This window comes from Ostrinia furnacalis, unplaced genomic scaffold (assembly GCF_004193835.3).
Source record: "Ostrinia furnacalis isolate ACB-3 unplaced genomic scaffold, ASM419383v2 OfSCF5652, whole genome shotgun sequence".
Lineage (NCBI taxonomy): Eukaryota > Metazoa > Arthropoda > Insecta > Lepidoptera > Crambidae > Ostrinia > Ostrinia furnacalis.
This window is the reverse complement of record NW_021135891.1, coordinates 58,142-77,572: the sequence shown is the minus strand read 5'-3', so window position 1 is coordinate 77,572 and position 19,431 is coordinate 58,142. Positions and strand designations below refer to the sequence as shown.

Genomic DNA, 19,431 nt, shown 5'->3' with positions numbered 1-19,431 from the left:
GTTGCATTTTTTACTATAAAATTATCACTTCACGGGATTTATTGCAACAATATCTATTTTAACGGTCGAAACGTCGGGAGGGTAAATATTATTTACCGTTAAAATAGATATTGTTGCAATAAATCCCGTGAAGTGATAATTTTAAACTGTACAGTGGCGGACTTAATGCCAGGTGGCATTCTCTGCCAGTCAACCACAGGTCGAGCATGGACCTATAAAAAAAGTCGGACGGATTCTCATCAACAAAATACTGTGACATTAGGATACACCAGCTTGCCTGTATGTACAGGCCGGCACGCACACATTCACACCCTGATACACCACTTCGAGTGCAAACTTCACACAGTTGACACATTTAAGCAACGAAAAAACAACACGAATACGACATGTCTTGTGTGATGAAATTGTGTAAAAATCGTTCTGTTCGAACAAACAAAAATTAAGGAATCCCTTTTCACAGGCAAAATAATAATCCCATCACTTATTTCCCGACATTAAAATATTGAAATTAATTGAAATCAAACGTCATTCACTCGAAAAAATAATACGTCAAAGACCAGTGTTCTCAGTTATTTACGTGGGAAAATTACCCGAAATATGGGAAATTAATAATTTATTCAGTTTAGACCACAAGTGGCACTTATAATTTAATTAATCAGGTTGTCATATTGTCATGGATGAAAATACACTAAAAACTAATTAAAACAAAAAGGATGGGGAAAATATTCCATTATTCTGTGGTAACGCTAACAAAATTAACGCGTGAATTTTTTATAGACAAATGTAATTCAATATAAAAAAGTAGGGTAAAATATTCCGTTGACCTGTGGCAACACTTACTAAATACAACAGTGATTTTTTTTGAAAATTATTATTTAATTAAAATGAATTGGAAATGTGCTACTTACGGATAAAACATGATCCCATGCACTTTCTTCGTAATTCCAGTAGCATTCTTACATGTTGGAACGGCACAAGACGGCATAATTTAATTATAAAGTGTCAATCTGACGGATATGTAAACAATGCGCGCGCCGGCCATTGACTAATTGCTCTAAAGTCAAATTAGTGCGTTTTGGAGTAATTTATATGAATACACATTTACGCCCGTTGACGGTTTCTGGTTTGTTCCGTATTCTGAGGTTCAAATTCAAATTCATTATGTAAATTTTTAATTGTCAAAAAAAAATTGAAAGGCAACGAAAATGGTTTCCATTTTCGTAAAATATTGTAAAATGTAAAAAGCAAAAATATTTTTCCGATACCGGGAATCGAACCCGAGCCTCCTGGGTGAGAGCCAGGTATCCTAGCCACTAGACCATATCGGATGCTGGTAGGAGTAACGAAATAACATAATACAGTTTACGCAATCAACTTTAATTTAAAATTAGAACAGCATTTTTTTTAAATGAAACACGTTCCCACGTCCAAGGGTTAACGGACCATTTGGCCAAATAAAAAGAGTTTTTATTTCGTGGTCCTAAGCTATAAGGAGTTTGATCCGAGCAATCCGAGCGCCATTATTGTAGTGTGCGTGTGCACTCATGGATGATTTAGCGTGTACCGATAACACAAACATTAGCGGAAGAATGGTGGGGCGCGTCTTCGTGGATGACACGATCTATAGCAAACATTTTACATTTTTTCCTAGTAGGTGACGTAGAGGTTACTGTCGATGTAACCAAGTCCAACTGTCCTTATTCCCGTTCCCCAGGCTAGCAAACCGCGTGCTCCTACTAGGCGGTATAGAGCTTTGTATCTAAAGCCTGGTCCGTGAGCACGTAGAATCCCGTCCAATGACCACAAGCTACCCATCCCTATCGCTCGCGCGTAATTATGTTGCTGTCGCGCTCGCACACTCACTGCGGGCGCCCGTCGCACAGTGGCGACAGCAACATAATTACGCGCGAGCGATAAGGATGGGTAGCGTGGGGTCATTGGACGGGATTTTACGTGCTCACGGACCAGGCTTTAGCTGAACACATGAAAACATTTCTTGATAGCACTATGACTTTCTTATTGCTTGGCTCTATGCTAGCAAACCGCGTGCTCGTAGTAGGCGGTATATAGCTTTGTATCTAGCTCGGCAAAAAAAACATTTTTTGAAAGCACCCTTATTTCTTGGCTCCAGGCTAGCAAACCGCGAGCTCCTAGTAGGCGGTATAGAGCTTTGTATCTAGCTGAACAAGTGAAAACATTTCTTGAAAGCACTATGCAAAAAACTAAAAAATCCAACCAAATGAAAAACGTTTTATATCCATCCCTAGGGCTAGCAAACTACTTATTCCTTGTATATGAAAGGTACTGAAAAATATCATCTAGCCAAATAAAATGCCAGCCAAAACCGTTGTTATTCCCGTTTCCCAGGCTAGCAAACCGCGTGCTGCTTAGTAGGCGGTGTGGAACTTTGTATCCAGCAAATATAAACATTTTTTGAGAGCACTATGCAAAAAAACTAAAAATTCTTTCTTATTTCTTGGCTCCAGGCTAGCAAACCGCGTGCTGCTAGTAGGCGACGTGGAACTTTGTATCCAGCAAACATAAACATTTTTTGAGAGCACTATGCAAAAAAACTAAAAAATCTTTCTTATTTCTTGGCTCCAGGCTAGCAAACCGCGTGCTGCTAGTAGGCGGTGTGGAACTTTGTATCTAGCAAATATAAACATTTTTTGAGAGCACTATGCAAAAAAACTAAAAATTCTTTCTTATTTCTTGGCTCCAGGCTAGCAAACCGCGTGCTGCTAGTAGGCGACGTGGAACTTTGTATCCAGCAAACATAAACATTTTTTGAGAGCACTATGCAAAAAAACTAAAAATTCTTTCTTATTTCTTGGCTCCAGGCTAGCAAACCGCGTGCTGCTCGTAGGCGGGACCGAGCGCGACAACACAGAAGACTCGGAATTCGCGCGAGCGCTGTCCACGGCGCACGCTCGCCTACAGGCCGCCATCCCGCCCGCCGTGCACCGCGCCAAGGCCGTCGCGCTCGGGGACAAGACGCAGGCGCCGCAATGGCGCGCCGCCAACGCACAGGTAACCGCGACGAGAATAAATACAAATGAGTAGGTCATCTTCATAGAAACGCACCGAGCGCGGTTTGTATGTGAGCGCGCCAATATACGTATACGGCGCGCACGCACACACTGACAAAATTCGGCGCAACACCCCACTAATCCACGCTAAATTTGTCAGTGTGTGCGCGCGCGCCGCATACGTATTGGCGCGCTCACATACAAACCGCGCTCNTTTGTATGTGAGCGCGCCAATATACGTATACGGCGCGCACGCACACACTGACAAAATTCGGCGCAACACCCCACTAATCCACGCTAAATTTTGTCAGTGTGTGCGCGCGCGCCGCATACGTATTGGCGCGCTCACATACAAACCGCGCTCGGTGCGTTTCTATGAAGATGACCTACTCATTTGTATTTACTCTGCCGCGACTCCCGACATTACTGCCCGGCGCTAGAGTCACGAGTCGCGTGACACGCGCAGGTAACCGCGACCCTCGCCCTTAAGCAGGGTACTCATCTAAAGCCCGGTCCGTGAGCACGTAGAATTTTGTCCAATGACCCCTAGCTACCCATCCTTATCGCTCGCGCGTAATAAAAGTTTTCGCGTATGAAAAATCCGCCAGATAGCAATACGTACACGCGAGGTCCAAATGCTGCATGACTGGTTATTTTTGACATGACATTGACAGATATGTCAAAATCCACCAATCACGCAGCAGTCAGACCCCACATCCACGTCCCACCATCTAGCGGATCTTTTATACGCGAAAACCCTCATTATGTTGCTGTCGCGACTGTGCGACTGGCACCCGCAGTGAGTGTGCGAGCGCGACAGCAACATAATTACGCGCGAGCGATAAGGATGGGTAGCTTGGGGTCATTGGACCAAATTCTACGTGCTCACGGACCTGACTATAGCCGTGCAGCATGTAATGTATCAGATACTGTATCAAGTGAGTACATAGGCACGAGCCCGCTGCTCGCTGCTCGCGCGTGGTTCGCAAGGAGACCGACCTGAGTGGCGGTATCACTGCGAGCACAAAAGTCAAAGTCAAAATTTCTTTATTTGTTTAGACTAATAAATAGTTCTTACAAATCGTCATTTTGCTCTTAAGGAGCCTCTACATGTCTCATAATCTTTTTACCCTACCAGCGCTTCGAGACCAACATTTGGCAACTGAGAAGAAGCGCCGCAACAAACTCAGTCACCACTGTCTGCCGGTTAATATAAATAAATAGAAAAAGCAGTAGTAGGTACATTTGATTCAGGAGCAGTTCACTGAATTTACCATGCATTCTTGTATGATGTATCTTATAAGAATGGGTATACAAAATTGCGTGGCATATTAAACAAGGTAGTAACGTGCTAATATCTAGACTTACAAATTAAGATACTTAAATACTAGTAGAAATGACTCGCATTAACAAATTTCAAAGGCGGCTCGCAGTAGGACCCAGGAGCTCGCAGCCAGATACGCGATGACCATGGACGAGCCGTAGGTACTCACTTGAAGGTTGGTTACGTTACATGCTACGTTACATGCTACATGGCAGGTGAGTGCCCTGCCTTACTGCCCGGTACTGCCTGCTAGAGCCGCGAGACGCGTGGCAGGCGCCCCACTGGCGCGCCTTCAACTTCGAAATCAACCTCGAGTCAAATCCGGTCTTATTCCCTGGCGTTAGAGCAGCAAACCGTGTAGCAGGCCGTGCACTACGCTGATGTCATTCGCTACACCTGCTTATAGTCTACTGGAGGCTCTAGACATTTAAGAATCAATGAGATCCATCTTTTCTCTCAAAGATTCTTCCTTTTCAGCGACAGTACAACTGCTAATATTCACAGATTACTGTTAATTTTTTTTAAGAGTAGTCAAGGGCCTTCTCTGTCTTGGGTCTCAAGCCACGTCACAGTCTATTCTGTACAGATTTATACCTTCGCAGTTCATTTTCAGCTATAAAATGCAGCTTTCATATCGCATTATCTTCACCGTAATGTACCGTCAGCGTCAAATGCATAGTTCGTGACACCCAACGTGGCCAAAAAGTTGACAACAGAACCATTGGCCCTTTTTATTGGGAACTTTTTGACCACTTTGGGTGTCACGAACTATTTGATGCTGACTGTACTACATATAATGTTCATACCCTAACGTATTACCAGTTTTAAAGCTCCTCTATGTTGTTACCTTAAGTTAGTACAAATAAATAGCTATCAAGGCCAAATTTTTAACAGCCACTCATTTATCTCCAGATAATAAACGCGGCTGGCGAAGTAGAATCAGCATTAGGCCGCCACTACGCGCCGCCGCCGCCGCCGCCGGCGTTACCCGTCGCCTTACAACAGCTACATGTATCGGCGCCACCGCGCCCGCCGCCGCCGACCGCCGCCGCGCCGCCGCCGCGACCGCCGCCGCCGGATACTGATGATGAAGGAGAGGATATATTCAGCAGGCAGCCACACCCTAGCCAGCCTATATTGGTGAGTCTTCTTTCGTTACCACTAGCATTAAAATAGCTCCATGTGACCGCCGCCGGACACTGATGATGAAGGAGAAGACATATTCAGCAGGCAGCCGCATTCTAGCCAGCCTATACTGGTGAGTCTTCTTTCGTTACCACTAGCATTAAAATAGCTCCACGTGACTGCCGCCGCGCCCGCCGCCGCCGACCGCCGCCGCGCCGCCGCCGCGACCGCCGCCGCCGGATACTGATGATGAAGGAGAGGACATATTCAGCAGGCAGCCGCATCCAAGCCAGCCTATACTGGTGAGTCACCTTACATTACTGCTGGCCCAACAACAGCTCCATTACTGCTGGCCCTACAACAGCTCCACTGCTGGCCCTACAACAATTACACGTGAGCGCGCCGCCGCGTCCGCCGCCGCCGGATACCGATGATGAAGGAGAAGACATATTCAGCAGGCAGCCGCATCCAAGCCAGCCTATACTGGTGAGCCATCTTACATTACCGCTGGCCCTATCTTACATTACAGCTCCATTTGACCGCCGCCGCCGGATACTGATGACGAGGGAGAGGATATATTCAGCAGGCAGCCGCACCCTAGCCAGCCTATACTGGTGAGTCACCTTACGCTACCGCTAGCATCACAAGAGAACCACGTGAGACCACCGCCGCCGACCGCCGCCGCCTTATACTGATGATGAAGGAGAAGACATATTCAGCAGGCAGCCGCATCCAAGCCAGCCTATACTGGTGAGCCATCTTACATTACCGCTGGCCCTATCTTACATTACAGCTCCATTTGACCGCCGCCGCCGGATACTGATGACGAGGGAGAGGATATATTCAGCAGGCAGCCGCACCCTAGCCAGCCTATACTGGTGAGTCACCTTACGCTACCGCTAGCATCACAAGAGAACCACGTGAGACCACCGCCGCCGACCGCCGCCGCCTTATACTGATGATGAAGGAGAAGACATATTCAGCAGGCAGCCGCATCCAAGCCAGCCTATACTGGTGAGTTTTTTTTTATCCACAACGAGCAAGCTCTTGTAAGTGATGATCAGGCCGAAGGTGGAAGCCAGCTTCATCCGGAATCCTCATTCACGGAGGAACTGGCATCCAAGCCAGCCTATACTGGTGAGTCACCTAACGTTACCACTAGCATTACAAGAGAACCACGTGAGACCACAGCCGCTGACGGATACCGACGATAAACGAGAGGACATATTCAGCAGACAGCCGCATCCAAGCCAGCCTATACTGGTGAGTCATCTTACATTACCGCTGGCCCTATCTTACATTACAGCTCCATTTGACCGCCACCGCCGGATACCGACGACGAGGGAGAAGATATATTCAGCAGACAGCCGCATCCAAGCCAACCTATACTGGTGAGTCACCTTACGTTACCGCTGGCCCTATCTTACATTACAGCTCCATTTGACCGCCACCGCCGGATACCGACGATGAGGGAGAAGATATATTCAGCAGACAGCCGCACCCAAGCCAGCCTATACTGGTGAGTTCTTTTTATCCACAACGAGGAAGCTGATCAGGCCGAAGGTGGAAGCGAGCTTCATCCGGAATCCTTAACCACGAAGGAACTGGCATCCAAGCCAGCCTATACTGGTGAGTCACCTTACGTTACCGCTAGCATTACAAGAGAACCACGTGAGACCATCGCCGCCGACGGATACCGACGATGAAGGAGAAGACATATTCAGCAGGCAGCCGCACCCTAGCCAGCCTATACTGGTGAGTTTTTTTTATCCACAACGAGGAAGCTCTTGGCCTGTATCTCACCTGATGGTGAGTGACGATCAGGCCAAAGGTGGAAGCGAGCTTCACCCGGAATCCTCAACCACGGAGGAACTGGCTATCTTACCTCTAACTGCCGGAACACAACAATGCTGTTAACATTGTTGTAATGGCGACAGACTTAGGTAAGATGGTGGTAGCTAGCCAGGCGGACTTGGAACAAGCCCTACTACCACCAACCAAAATGAACAGAAAAATCTGCCCCCACTGGGAATCGAACCCGGGACCTCTGCGTCTGAAGCAGGTGATCTTACCACTAGACCACAGAGGCGGATAATTTCTCTCTAGTCTGTGATAAGAGCTAACGTCACAAACACGTGTTTTCCAGGTGGCGGCTCACAACTTACACAAGGCAGTGCGCGAATGGTCATCCAAAGACAACGAGATCATCGCAGCAGCCAAGCGCATGGCCATCCTTATGGCTCGTCTGTCAGAGCTGGTCCGCTCCGACTCTAAAGGTAACGCTAGTCTATGGTTGATAAAGCCTGGTCTGTGAGCACGTAGAATTTTGGCCAATGACCCCAAGCTACCCATCCTTCGCGCGTAATTATGTTGCTGTCGCGCTCGCACACTCACTGCGGGCGCGCGTTGCAGACGCGACAGCAATATAATTACGCGCGAGCGATAAGGATGGGTAGCTTGGGGTCATTGGACAAAATTCTACGTGCTCGCAGACCAGACTATAGCGGCCAGAGACAACGAGAGCATCGCAGCTCATAGTCATATGTCTATGGTAACAACATTCTTGTCGATGGTCATTCCTTTCTAGTTGTAGACTGTAAAAAACAGGAAAAAAGGTGTCAGGTAACAATTTTGGCTATGTAGCCATTCAATCCTGCTATTAGCTCTTTATACTATGTATTGTTTACACATGAATATTAATGCTACTATTATGTGTAAAAACAATATTTACATCGTTATATGACGCTATTTCCACTACGCTGCTATTATTTATTTTGTTTGAAATTATTAAATTGAATTTATAAAATAAACTCAATGTATACTTATTACTGCTTTGTAAAAACTGTGTCACACACAATCATCTTTGCACATTTAAAAATTGCTTCGAATACCATTCGGTAGTTTACACGCTGCTACTTATCAAACCTAAAAACAGAAATGCGAATATTCGTCAAGAGGTATTCGCATTCCTATTAGTAACATTTAAATATAATCTCCGTAATGTTATTCGGCGCAAACTGTATATAACTATGCTATCACTGTGTATATCTGTTCATTGCTTTCTGTCGGACGCTAGAGGTCGCTATGAATCTGAGCGGTAAGTGCCTTCAATGGACCAATTATTTACTTTTCATTTATGTGTTTATTCATTTCTATCTTCTTATCTATTGGCTTTATTAAAATATTATGTTTTTAAATACCTAATTCAAAATTTACATTATACAATTTTAAATTACAACCAGAAAAGTGTAATGTTGCTACTAAGTTATATCGTTTTAAGATTCGGTCGTAATAGCAATCTGACTGGAGTTGGAGGAGGCCTGTCCAAAAGATGATTGATAATGATGATGCTGTGTAATTTTGGAAATTTAAACAAGGGATACCGTTGAATTCATAAAAACTCATAAAAAACTCATAAAACTCATTTATTTCTGTAAATAGGCTTAAAAAAAGCACTTTTACACGTCCCAGTATTAACCCTACCACTGCTTCAGGACTATAAATGGGCCAGTGCTGAGAACTTGACACATAATGATATTATTATCTTACAAATTCACTTGTGTTGATAGTTAGAAGATTAAACTTGATTGTGTCTAGTAGTCATTCCAATTAAAGTAAATAAGATGTCACAGCGTCATTTCGCTGTGCTGTGGTCCCAATCACAAACGTTCATGAAAGAAAAAATTGATGCACAAAATGGCCCCCAGTGTGATTTGACGCCGCATTCTCACCTGACTTCTAGTCCCATACGTAGGTAAATTTTAACAGCTGCTAAACCATTATTCATGTCACAACAGGTAGGTCAATTTTAACAGCTGTTAAACCGTTGTTCATATCACATAACAGGTAGCAAGCGTGAGCTGATCGCGACGGCCAAGGCGATCGCCGAGGCTTCTGAAGAGGTCACCCGCCTCGCTAAGAAACTGGCCCTCGAGTGCACCGATAAGAGGATCCGGACGGTGAGTGAGGGATCATCATCATCATTCATGGGAGGAGTCATTTACACTCCTCGCAGACTACAGTACCTCTAGCACGAAAAACTTTCGACTTCGAATCGTTTGCGTATTCTAATCGCCATCAAAAGATTTAGTACGAAAACTAAAACAGCGCCCTTGTGAACGTGTCGTAAAGTGAACATAGTATGAGAAATGGTTGCACGAAACTTATTTTGACAATCAAAATTGTCACGTTATTATGGTTTAATTCGAAAGTTAAGTATTGAATTTTGTCGAATACAAAAACGATTCGAAGACGAAAGTTGTTCATGCTAGAGGTACACACTTTAGTCGACCGATTGTTTGGTTGGATAAAAAGTCTAGGTTTCTCTACGGGATGTCTTAGTTTCCACTGCAGGAGGTCAAACCTCTAATTTACCAGAGGCAAATGAAGGTTTACATTCCTGTGCTGGCCAGACAAGTTGGGCAAGCGTGATGTTCGCATATTTCTTCCTCAGTCGCGCCTTGTGACATCCACGGAAAGAGTGGGATTGGTACATTATCGGAAAATACTATAAAATTATTGTTTACTAAAGCTGTTATTAATACATATTGCAATTATTGTATTTTCCAGAACCTGCTGCAAGTATGCGAGAGGATCCCGACCATCGGCACGCAGCTCAAGATCCTATCCACCGTCAAAGCCACCATGCTGGGCGCGCAAGGTAAGATCCTCAGTTTGTTCACCTTTCATCATCATCATCATCATCATCTCAGCCACAGGACGTCCACTGCTGAACATAGGCCTCCTCTAATGACTTCCACAAAGGCCAGTTGGCAGAAAGAAACATTATTACGATGGACATCACAAAAAAGCCAATGGCACATAGATAATATCAAAAAGAAAGATACCAAGAGTGAACTGAGCACTTGATTAGTGCCATCTTCTGGCAATAGCGATGCCCACTGAAACGTGGCAGCATAATATGCTGTGACCACGAAGGCCACGATTTTCAGGGTGTCTTGTCAAGTGACGCCTCAATACGAGATAGTGATGATGATGATGATAATTTTGGAGATTGCCTTTATTTCAACCAAATGCCATCCACTGCTGGACAAAGACCACATCCAGGTGTTATTAATCCTACGACCTTTAACCTTTTTGCCTTATGCAATGCTAATAAAAATGTTTAATTGGTATTTTGTAACGCTGTAAGCTCTATACAAATATTTATGGTGAATTAATTTAAAACAGTTACCAATTTTTCTAATACATTTACTAAATACTGACACGCTTTGATAATATCTTTAAGGCACTTTATTTAATAACTAATTACAACATTTTTCTTACTTAATGCAAATAATATGGTTATCAAACAAGCTTGCACGAATAGATTAATTTAAAAGTTGTTTGTATGATACTATTCAGTACAGGATTAATAGCATTTCGATATCATACTTCGATCAATTCGTGCCAGTTGGTTTAATAAAGCTATTTTTACTACAAAGACTTCTATGTACTACTAGACAAGCTGCACTGAATTAAAATATTGCTCATCTAATGTTGATATGCATCAACAACAAATCATTAAGTCGTCGCGAGTAACTGACAGCAAATGTGCCGCAAGACTCGAAATGAGATATTGATATTGTTTAGACCTGATTTGAAGACCTTTAAGATGTTTAAATTATTTACGTGCGCATTTCGTTTACATTATTTAAAGTTTTTTAGTTAGAATTAAAATCTGTGACACGTTGTATGAAACGAAATGTCTTTTATTGAAGTAATACCAAGATTTGGCACATACATTTTTATCAGCTTGTCCAGTAGTATACTTGGGAGTACGATTTCGATTGGCGATTAACATTTGATCACTAAACATGTCCGCTTGGCTAACACGCAGTCGGCATGCCGGACTACAGAGGTATTTAAAGCTGTCTACATGCATGGCGATATTGCACGATGCACGTCGCACTTTTTGTGAAGGCTTACCCCCAAATTCATAAAAATGTATGTTTTGTCCCCGTCATTCTTTTCACATTGACATTGACATGAACAAGACAAAATATATTAACTAAAATAGGTTCAGAAAACGTTTGTATTTTTTTATGAATACAGGGGTAAGATTAAAAAGCAATTCTTATCTTTACACTGTGAAGCGTTTGTTCACTAAACACATGAATGAAAGTGGCGAATGTTTAGTAAAAGCATCGTGAAGCATTTACAAATAATTACTGTTTGTGATGATACGTTTCAACGTTTTACAGGAACCTTTTATGTGCATCCACTAAAGTAACCAAAATTTACCATTATACATATTATTGTGTGTGCGTTTTGTATGTTTATATGCGATTTTTTTTATTTCTTGCTTGCAATTTTAATGCTTTTTCGTTTTCTTAAACGACAAGGTGGTTTTTTCGTGAACAGTTATGTTTCTTTGCGCTTTCTAATGTTTTCTTTCCTAAATAGTGCTTATGTCAACTATAAATATGAGACATAATAACGAAACGTATTTCGAAAATAATGTTTTACTGCCATTTATATCGTTCACAAAAGTCTTAAAATCGGGTTTGTGACAAGATCTTTAATATTGTAAGTATTTTATCATTTATCGCATCAAGCTGTTGCTTGATATGGTCTTGAAAACGGCAGCTTATTTGTAGACATTTTTAGTAATTAAAATGGAGAAAATTGCATGTCTCAATGGAAGTAGATTTAAAGATGCTGAAAGAAAATCTGTCAAATTAGATAGCATATCGATAGAATTATCGATTTTACAAGCGACATCTCTTTAAAGCTCTCTGTAAAGTCAGCGTCAAATACTTCGTGACACCCAAAGTGGTCAAAAAGTTGACAACACAACACAACCTTATTCCAATGAGGGCTATCGTTTTTATACTTAACAGTTGGCACCCCTGGCGATTGACAGGACCTTACTCTACAGTGACGCTAACTGGTGAGCGCTAAAACGATTGCCCTCATTGTAACAAAGACGAACGTGTTGCGAACTTTTTGGCCATTTTGGGTGTCACGAGCTATTTGATGCTGACTATACCGCAAACTTAGATTTATGTCTAGAAAATTCTATGAATATTGGTGATGGATGTTGCATCTGCATGTCCTTTGGTGTTGGATAAAAAGGTGATGGGTAGTTCGTCGTAGTTAGTAAATATTTATATTGTTTTGTCATATCCAGGTAGCGAAGAGGACCAGGAGGCGACGGAAATGCTCGTCGGGAACGCACAGAACTTGATGCAGAGCGTGAGTACAGTTTATTTAAATTTATTCACAGATGAGATATATTCAGGCCACAATAGCCAGCGGTGTCGGTGTAGAATTGCCGATTGAGGATGAGGGTAGTTGAACCAAATTGCTGCTGGACTATTGTGGTGAATCCACTCCTAAAACAAGAATATATTATTTTGTGTAACTGGAAGGGTTAATGATTCTTTAAAAAAATAGTAGAAAAATGAGGGGATGAGAATCGAAATTTTTATTTAATGAGGGTTTTCGCGATTGAAAAATCCGCCAGATGGCAATACGTAGACGGGAGGTCCAAATGCTGCATGATTGGTTATTTTTGACATGACATTGACAGATATGTCAAAATCCACCAATCACGCAGCAGTCAGACCCCACATCCACGTCCCGACATCTAGCGGATCTTTCATTCGCGAAAACCCTCATCGTAGTCCACTCAAAAAAGCAGTTGTAGAGTGCGTGAGTGACGGGGCGGGGACTTTTAGTATGTTTACTCCTTAAGCATCCTGAACCAAATTCTGAAGAAATTGCTTAGGTACCAGCTCACTCACTCTGCACCCCTTTTTGGTCACTTTTTGAGTGGACTATTGAGAGAAAAAAAAATCGAATAACCAATTTCAAATGAGGCTTCATCTGAAATCCATTGTTCGATATAGTGCCCTCTTGGAGAAGTTACAAATCGTGACTATTTTTTGAAAACACTTCACAGAGTGAACTAACTCCTCACAGCGATGTAACACCGGAGCGAAGCTTTAGGCATTACATCTGTCACGTTTTGTAACTTGCACACACAGCAACATGACTTTATTAAAATATGCCATCCATGCAGGTGAAAGAGACAGTGAAAGCTGCCGAAGGTGCGTCTATCAAGATTCGCACGGAACAGGGCGGTTACCGTCTGCGATGGGTGCGTCGCTCGCCCTGGTACCAGGTCTGAGGACACCATGCAACCACCATCATCACTGCAGCAGTGGTACCAGGTCTGAGGACACCATGCAACCACCATCAACACTGCAGCAGTGGTACCAGGTCTGAGGAAACCACGCAACCACCGTCATCACTGCAGAAAAGCCACGCCACGCGACCACCACCGAGAAAATTTAACAGCAACCCGAACTTGCAGGACTAATGCTAAATTGCCTCCCTGGTGCCACGCTGAGCACTCGAGTAGCAGGCCTTCAGGAACAGTACTTGACCGCCACTGACCGATATAAATGCAGCAACGACCTTGCACAGCAGATCAGGCCCCGATTGCGCTAAAAATTTTCAACTGCAACGCAACTGGATAATGAGCAAACATCAACTGCTTTGACAAATCCGTATCGCGGTGTCGTTTTGACAGCTAGTTCAAACGATCTTGTAAAGTAAACGGAACGCAACTGCGCCTCTGGAGTAAAAGATGACAGATAGCTACTTCTTAGCTTTCTCACACGCAATTCAAACGCTTCACGAACTTTCGCTGTTTTAGTATCTTAGTTTCAAAAATAAGGTGTTCGGACTTTTAATGGAAAGTGCTGAGTCTGTTGTTTCGTCTATGTTAGCGCGTTAACTTTACCGTGATACCAAATTGCACTTCAGCTGGAATGAAAATGAAGTGTAGACTGGAGATGAATTGAATGAATTGGATACATTACAAATTAGCGCAATCGGGTCCCAGTACTTGACCGCCATTGACCGATATACATGCAGCAACAGCACAGCAGATCACACCTAGCTGCTGTTGTGACCATCAATCTATAACTTACACAGACCCTATTCAATTAGTCACCTCTCATCTTAGAAGTGAAAAAACAAAAATAACTTCGTGTGGTTCATTCTGTTCTTGCTTTACGAACGATCACATCAACAATATTAGCAGGTATCGGCAAATAACATCCATTTCTGATTAAAAAATATGATACATATTTTCTGGTGTCAGCAGTCTTCCAACAGATAGCATCTGATGTATTTTAGAGGATATTTCTTTATCTTAACACCACAACTCTTTGGCAAAGCAATCTGCCATTAATTTTACTATAGCTTCTTGCCGTGTTTATACCACCATAATAAAAACGGCCATTATGTAATTAATTTATAGGATTAATTATGTTTTATTTAAAATACTTTTCTTAACTGTTGCGGTAACTTTTTTCTCTTTAGTTTACGAGTTTATAAGTCTATCTTAATCATAAGTAATAATTAATTATATTAATTTCATTTAATTATTGTCTCACTAATTTAGTTATTTAATTTTAAAATTATTCTAACAGTTGTAAGTGCAATAGTATATTGTTATGTTACAAAATATGTAATCAACATTATTTTCTTCTTATATTGATATGCATATTCAGTGTTTTCAGTTAAAATATATAAAGTCAAATATATTTGAAAAAAGTTGGTATTTATGTACGTAATTTTCATTTAATTAAGTTGTATAGCCTGACCAGGAACATAAAAACCCTGGCATAGAGGCGCGTCAATTGCATTTGATAGTGCAACACTGAGTACAGTCGTACCTGTGTTAAATTAATAGGCTAACTTTATGTATCAGGATTCAGGATTACGGGCTAATTTGATATTTTCATAAATTAACGAAAAAATATTATTATAGGTAACCTGATTTAAATAAATTAAATAAGAATAAGAATAAGAATATTTTTATTGATGTAATACACTGTAACATTTTGTATTGAAACCCTGGCTAAATGAAACCATCAATCGAGCTAGTAGATTTATTTTATTATACATCAATAATCAAATTCAGAACTTGAATATTCAACTGCAATGTCTGCTCATGAAGGCTTCAAACTCGGTACTTCTTTCCCAATCCCATAAAATTCAATACTTAGAAAGTGTAAAATTTTTAAAATAGGTAGTTGAAACAAACCACAGCTAATTTTCATAGTGGACTGACTGTACTATACGATAAACATGTCAGTCAATTTGACAACCTTTGTCGGAAACATTATTCAATGAAAATATTGTCCGAACCCTTAGTATTTCTCTTCGACAAATACTTTAACACATTGTGAACCACTTTTCTTTCACGACTATAAAAATATTTTAGCAATTTAATTCATAAAACCAATTGCGCACATTTAAAATAAAGTTTGTTTACACTTTGACAGCAATAGACTGACATGCAAGGTGACATGTCAATGAAGTTTTCAGTTACTGTTGCCATTAAAAGAAATTAGTACCATTAGTTTTCCGCAACATGGCGAGGGTTTTTATGTTCCTGGTCAGGCTATAACATTAATATTTTACATTTAGATGTTTTTTATTTGACAACGAAATTTTTTAACCAAAATTTTAAGTTAGGAAGTGTAAAAAGTGTGATTTAAGAATGGAAGTGCCATTGTAGTGCTTTACGATAACCAGCGGTGATATGAGTGTCCTAACGATTTGTATTAGAAGTACACATTTAGGCGGAAAATTATCTAAGGCTACGGTCTCCAATAAACGCTATACGTGGCGTACGACGTCAGCGCCAAACGTTCCCAGTGCCGGATTTAGAAGGCTGACAATAGTGAACGAGTTTCTTGCGCTGCCTCTTTTCAGCACTGGCCCATTTACTGTCCCGAAACAGTGGTAGGGTTAATATTGGGACGTGTAAAAGTGCTTTTTAAAAGAGTATGTATTGCTAAAATAAAATTAGTTTTTTTTATGGAAGCCTCGGGACAACAAAGGAGTAAAGGCCCCTGGCCCCAAAATATTTTCCATATAAAATGGTCAATTGTACTCTTTGGTAGGTACGGATACACATCTTTTTTTCACTCCGGAGTTACACATCTCTACTGCCGACAGAGTTTACCGCGTTTATTTCTTTTTTAAATTTTTTGAATGAACCATAAACAAGATTACAATAAAAACTCACCGAAATGTCAAAACCATGTAATTATTGAGCAATGGAAGTCAAAAACGTTTCCTCATGATTACTGCCTAAATCCGGTCCCGAACGTTCCTTTCGACGTTCATACGTCGATGTCAATGTCTGAAAGAGTTCGCAACAGTACATTTGTATAGTAAGCATAGAGCGTTACGTTGTACGTAAACTACATACTGCGTTTATAGGAGACCACAGCCTTATAGTTGTAAGTAATGACGTTGTAAGGTGTGTGATATAATAACGGATATGCTTTATGTATGGATTGTGTTCATTTATAGCAGCTTTAACTCGCGACTCGGTATTCTAGTGGTCTTATACTTAAATTCTGAAGCGTCACTTAACATGTTAACTTTATTTCTTACCAAAACTATAACCACAATTTTAATTAATTACTTTCGAATCACCTTATTTTATTTTAATTATTATAAAACAAAAACTGGTGCAGCTAAAAAAGTAAAATCATAACCACAAATTTTAAGTTCTTTCGAATTAACTTAATCATTATGAATCAAGAACTGGTGCAGCTAAAACAGTATTTATAAGCTTTAGAAAAAAGTGTTGGACGGTATAAATTTAACACATTACCACTGCTTTGCGTCGCGCAATCGGTTAAAAACAGCCATTTATTTAAAATCTATAAAGAAGTGTATCCGTTATTTGTGAAAGGTGCAAGCTAATAAACCTTTTTTAGACTAGTGTTAATGTATTTAAACAAATATGGTTTTATTTATAAAATACTAAATGTATTTAACATACTATATTTTACTATTGACCTCTATAATCAGCATCTATGTGATAAAGGTAGTGTCGTAGCCATTTTTCTGTTGTAAAACTAGTTTAAGCTTAGTTTAGTGACTATACTTATCTGGAATTTAGTCCTACATATAGGTAGCTATTTTTGAAGTCGGATAACTTTGTAGCATTGGCAATTAAAGGAATGTCGTGAAAAACGACAAGTAAAAATACAACGCCTCTAAATATTGTAAGAACAGTTCTAAATATTATTAAAATTGATTCATTTCTTTTTAAACTTAGTGACCAACCTTGTACTGCTCTATAAAAAAGGCTAAGCTCTTTTTCATGACATTTCTGAAAAGTTTAGGCAACTAAAATATATTTTTGTATGTGCGTATGAGTGAACATGAAATAAATAATATGTAAGTCTAAGTACAGTCGCATTAATAATGTAATATTACGGTGTAATTGTAAATAACTATTGGTTGCTAATCTAAATTTACTAAATCATGTGCTTTTTGGATTTTTTTTACAAATTTTACCTTTTTGTTGGTTATTTTAAGCCTTATTTATTCTAATAAACGATTTTTATTTAATTTGAGTTTTAGTTGCGGTTTTTTGTTGTAAATTAAGTAACTTTAAGCATAAACTATACAATGAGCAAGTTTCCACTTGGCCTAAACGTGTAGCGAATTACTGTAAAGTTTCTAGAATAAACCGTCGAATAAACAAAACTAGTACGTAAACTACAGGTTTTCTCACATAGCTTCACTGAATACTCGATAGTTAGGTAGAAGTTACGTAGTTGGAGCACATCAGATCACACATTGTTGTGGCAAAAACGCCCCTACGTCAACTACACAAGGTGGCACTGTGTTGACACATCAAAGTGATGTTCCTCATTCAATATAATGCTAGGCACAAAATTGGTTAATATTTCCTTATTTATAATAACGATATTCATTGTATTACAATATAAACAAAATATGATGACATTTGCGCTTGGACGCATTCGCTGGTTTTGAACAGCCTTACCTACCTAAGGCAAAGTCACAGCTAAATTTAATACACATACATAATTATAATTGCAATGTATTGTGTACCAAATAAACGTTCTTTCTTTAAAACGTTTGAAGATCCACCATCTTTTCGCACTAAAGTTAGAACATGCTTAATGGTTGTGTAGGAACTATTTAGCTTTGCGGTGTAACTTATCAGCTAGTATTCAGTACGTATTAGGAAAAAATTGCATAGCGTGTGTCATGGTAGCGCATTTTCTTACATAACTTTTCAATTCCTATCATTGGAGGTCCGAAAATATTTCTCATACAATTTGATACCATAATGATCATTCTTCATAAAAAATTTAAAACCTACACATTTAAAAACATAATCATTGATATTCATAATATCACTAATCATACACTTAGTTTTTACTAATATTTGTTTTCATATATTTTTCTGTACTAATGATCGAAACTCATAATCATTCGAATTAATAACTATAATATTCATAAATGTGATGTATCCTAATATTTGTTTTCATAAATTTATTACTCATAAGTGTATTTATCCATATTATTGAAAATCATGATGTCTATATTCGTATTAAATCGTATTTTAACATTAAATTAATTTGAAATGGTCCAAAACAGGCAATATTTTGTGCCACAAAACTAACGTGACAGAAACGAATCGCTGCAAAACCGACTCCACGTAGTCTTGTCTGCCCTACCCCTAGAGTGTAATTTAAAAGCCGGAGGCGCGGAGGGAGGGCAGCCCTCGCCCGCTGTAACGAGGCTCAGGCGCCCGGGTGAGCTGGAGCGGCTGAGGCTGGTCGCCGAGGCGCCGAAGGCGCCGATGGCGATCCAAAAAGCCGAAGCTGCGGAAGCAAGCGTGGGTGCCTGAGCCTCGTTACGCAAGGGCGGAAGGGCTGCACATCCCGCAGCGCCGGAGACGAGGAGATACCAATGCATGCTGCATGCTTGCTTTCATGCTGCATGCTCTGCATGCTTATCTACTCTATTAAATTATACATGATTTTTTAAAGATACGAGTATGTCTGTTATAAAGTAAATTATTCTGAACAACAACATTATGAGTTGAAGTATGTTCTTAGTAACAACATTATTAATTAAAACAATATGATCAAT

General features: G+C 40.6%; 1 protein-coding gene and 1 non-coding gene across 2 annotated transcripts in view; one reads left to right on the top strand and one right to left on the bottom strand.

Annotated features, from left to right (window-relative positions):
- Vinc (vinculin) overlaps positions 1-15,005 on the top strand; it is a 51,833-nt gene extending 36,828 nt beyond the window's left edge. The window contains exons 21-27 of the mRNA XM_028316346.1: positions 2,841-3,030; positions 5,266-5,493; positions 7,625-7,754; positions 9,325-9,437; positions 10,048-10,138; positions 12,611-12,675; positions 13,505-15,005. Coding sequence (XP_028172147.1) covers positions 2,841-3,030; positions 5,266-5,493; positions 7,625-7,754; positions 9,325-9,437; positions 10,048-10,138; positions 12,611-12,675; positions 13,505-13,612 — 925 coding nt within the window. The 3' untranslated portion in view covers positions 13,613-15,005. The remainder of the gene's footprint in view (positions 1-2,840; positions 3,031-5,265; positions 5,494-7,624; positions 7,755-9,324; positions 9,438-10,047; positions 10,139-12,610; positions 12,676-13,504) is intronic.
- TRNAE-CUC (transfer RNA glutamic acid (anticodon CUC)) lies at positions 1,257-1,328 on the bottom strand. Its single transcript has one exon. It is a non-coding gene; the product is annotated as a tRNA-Glu (tRNA).
- Positions 15,006-19,431: the final 4,426 nt, after the last annotated feature.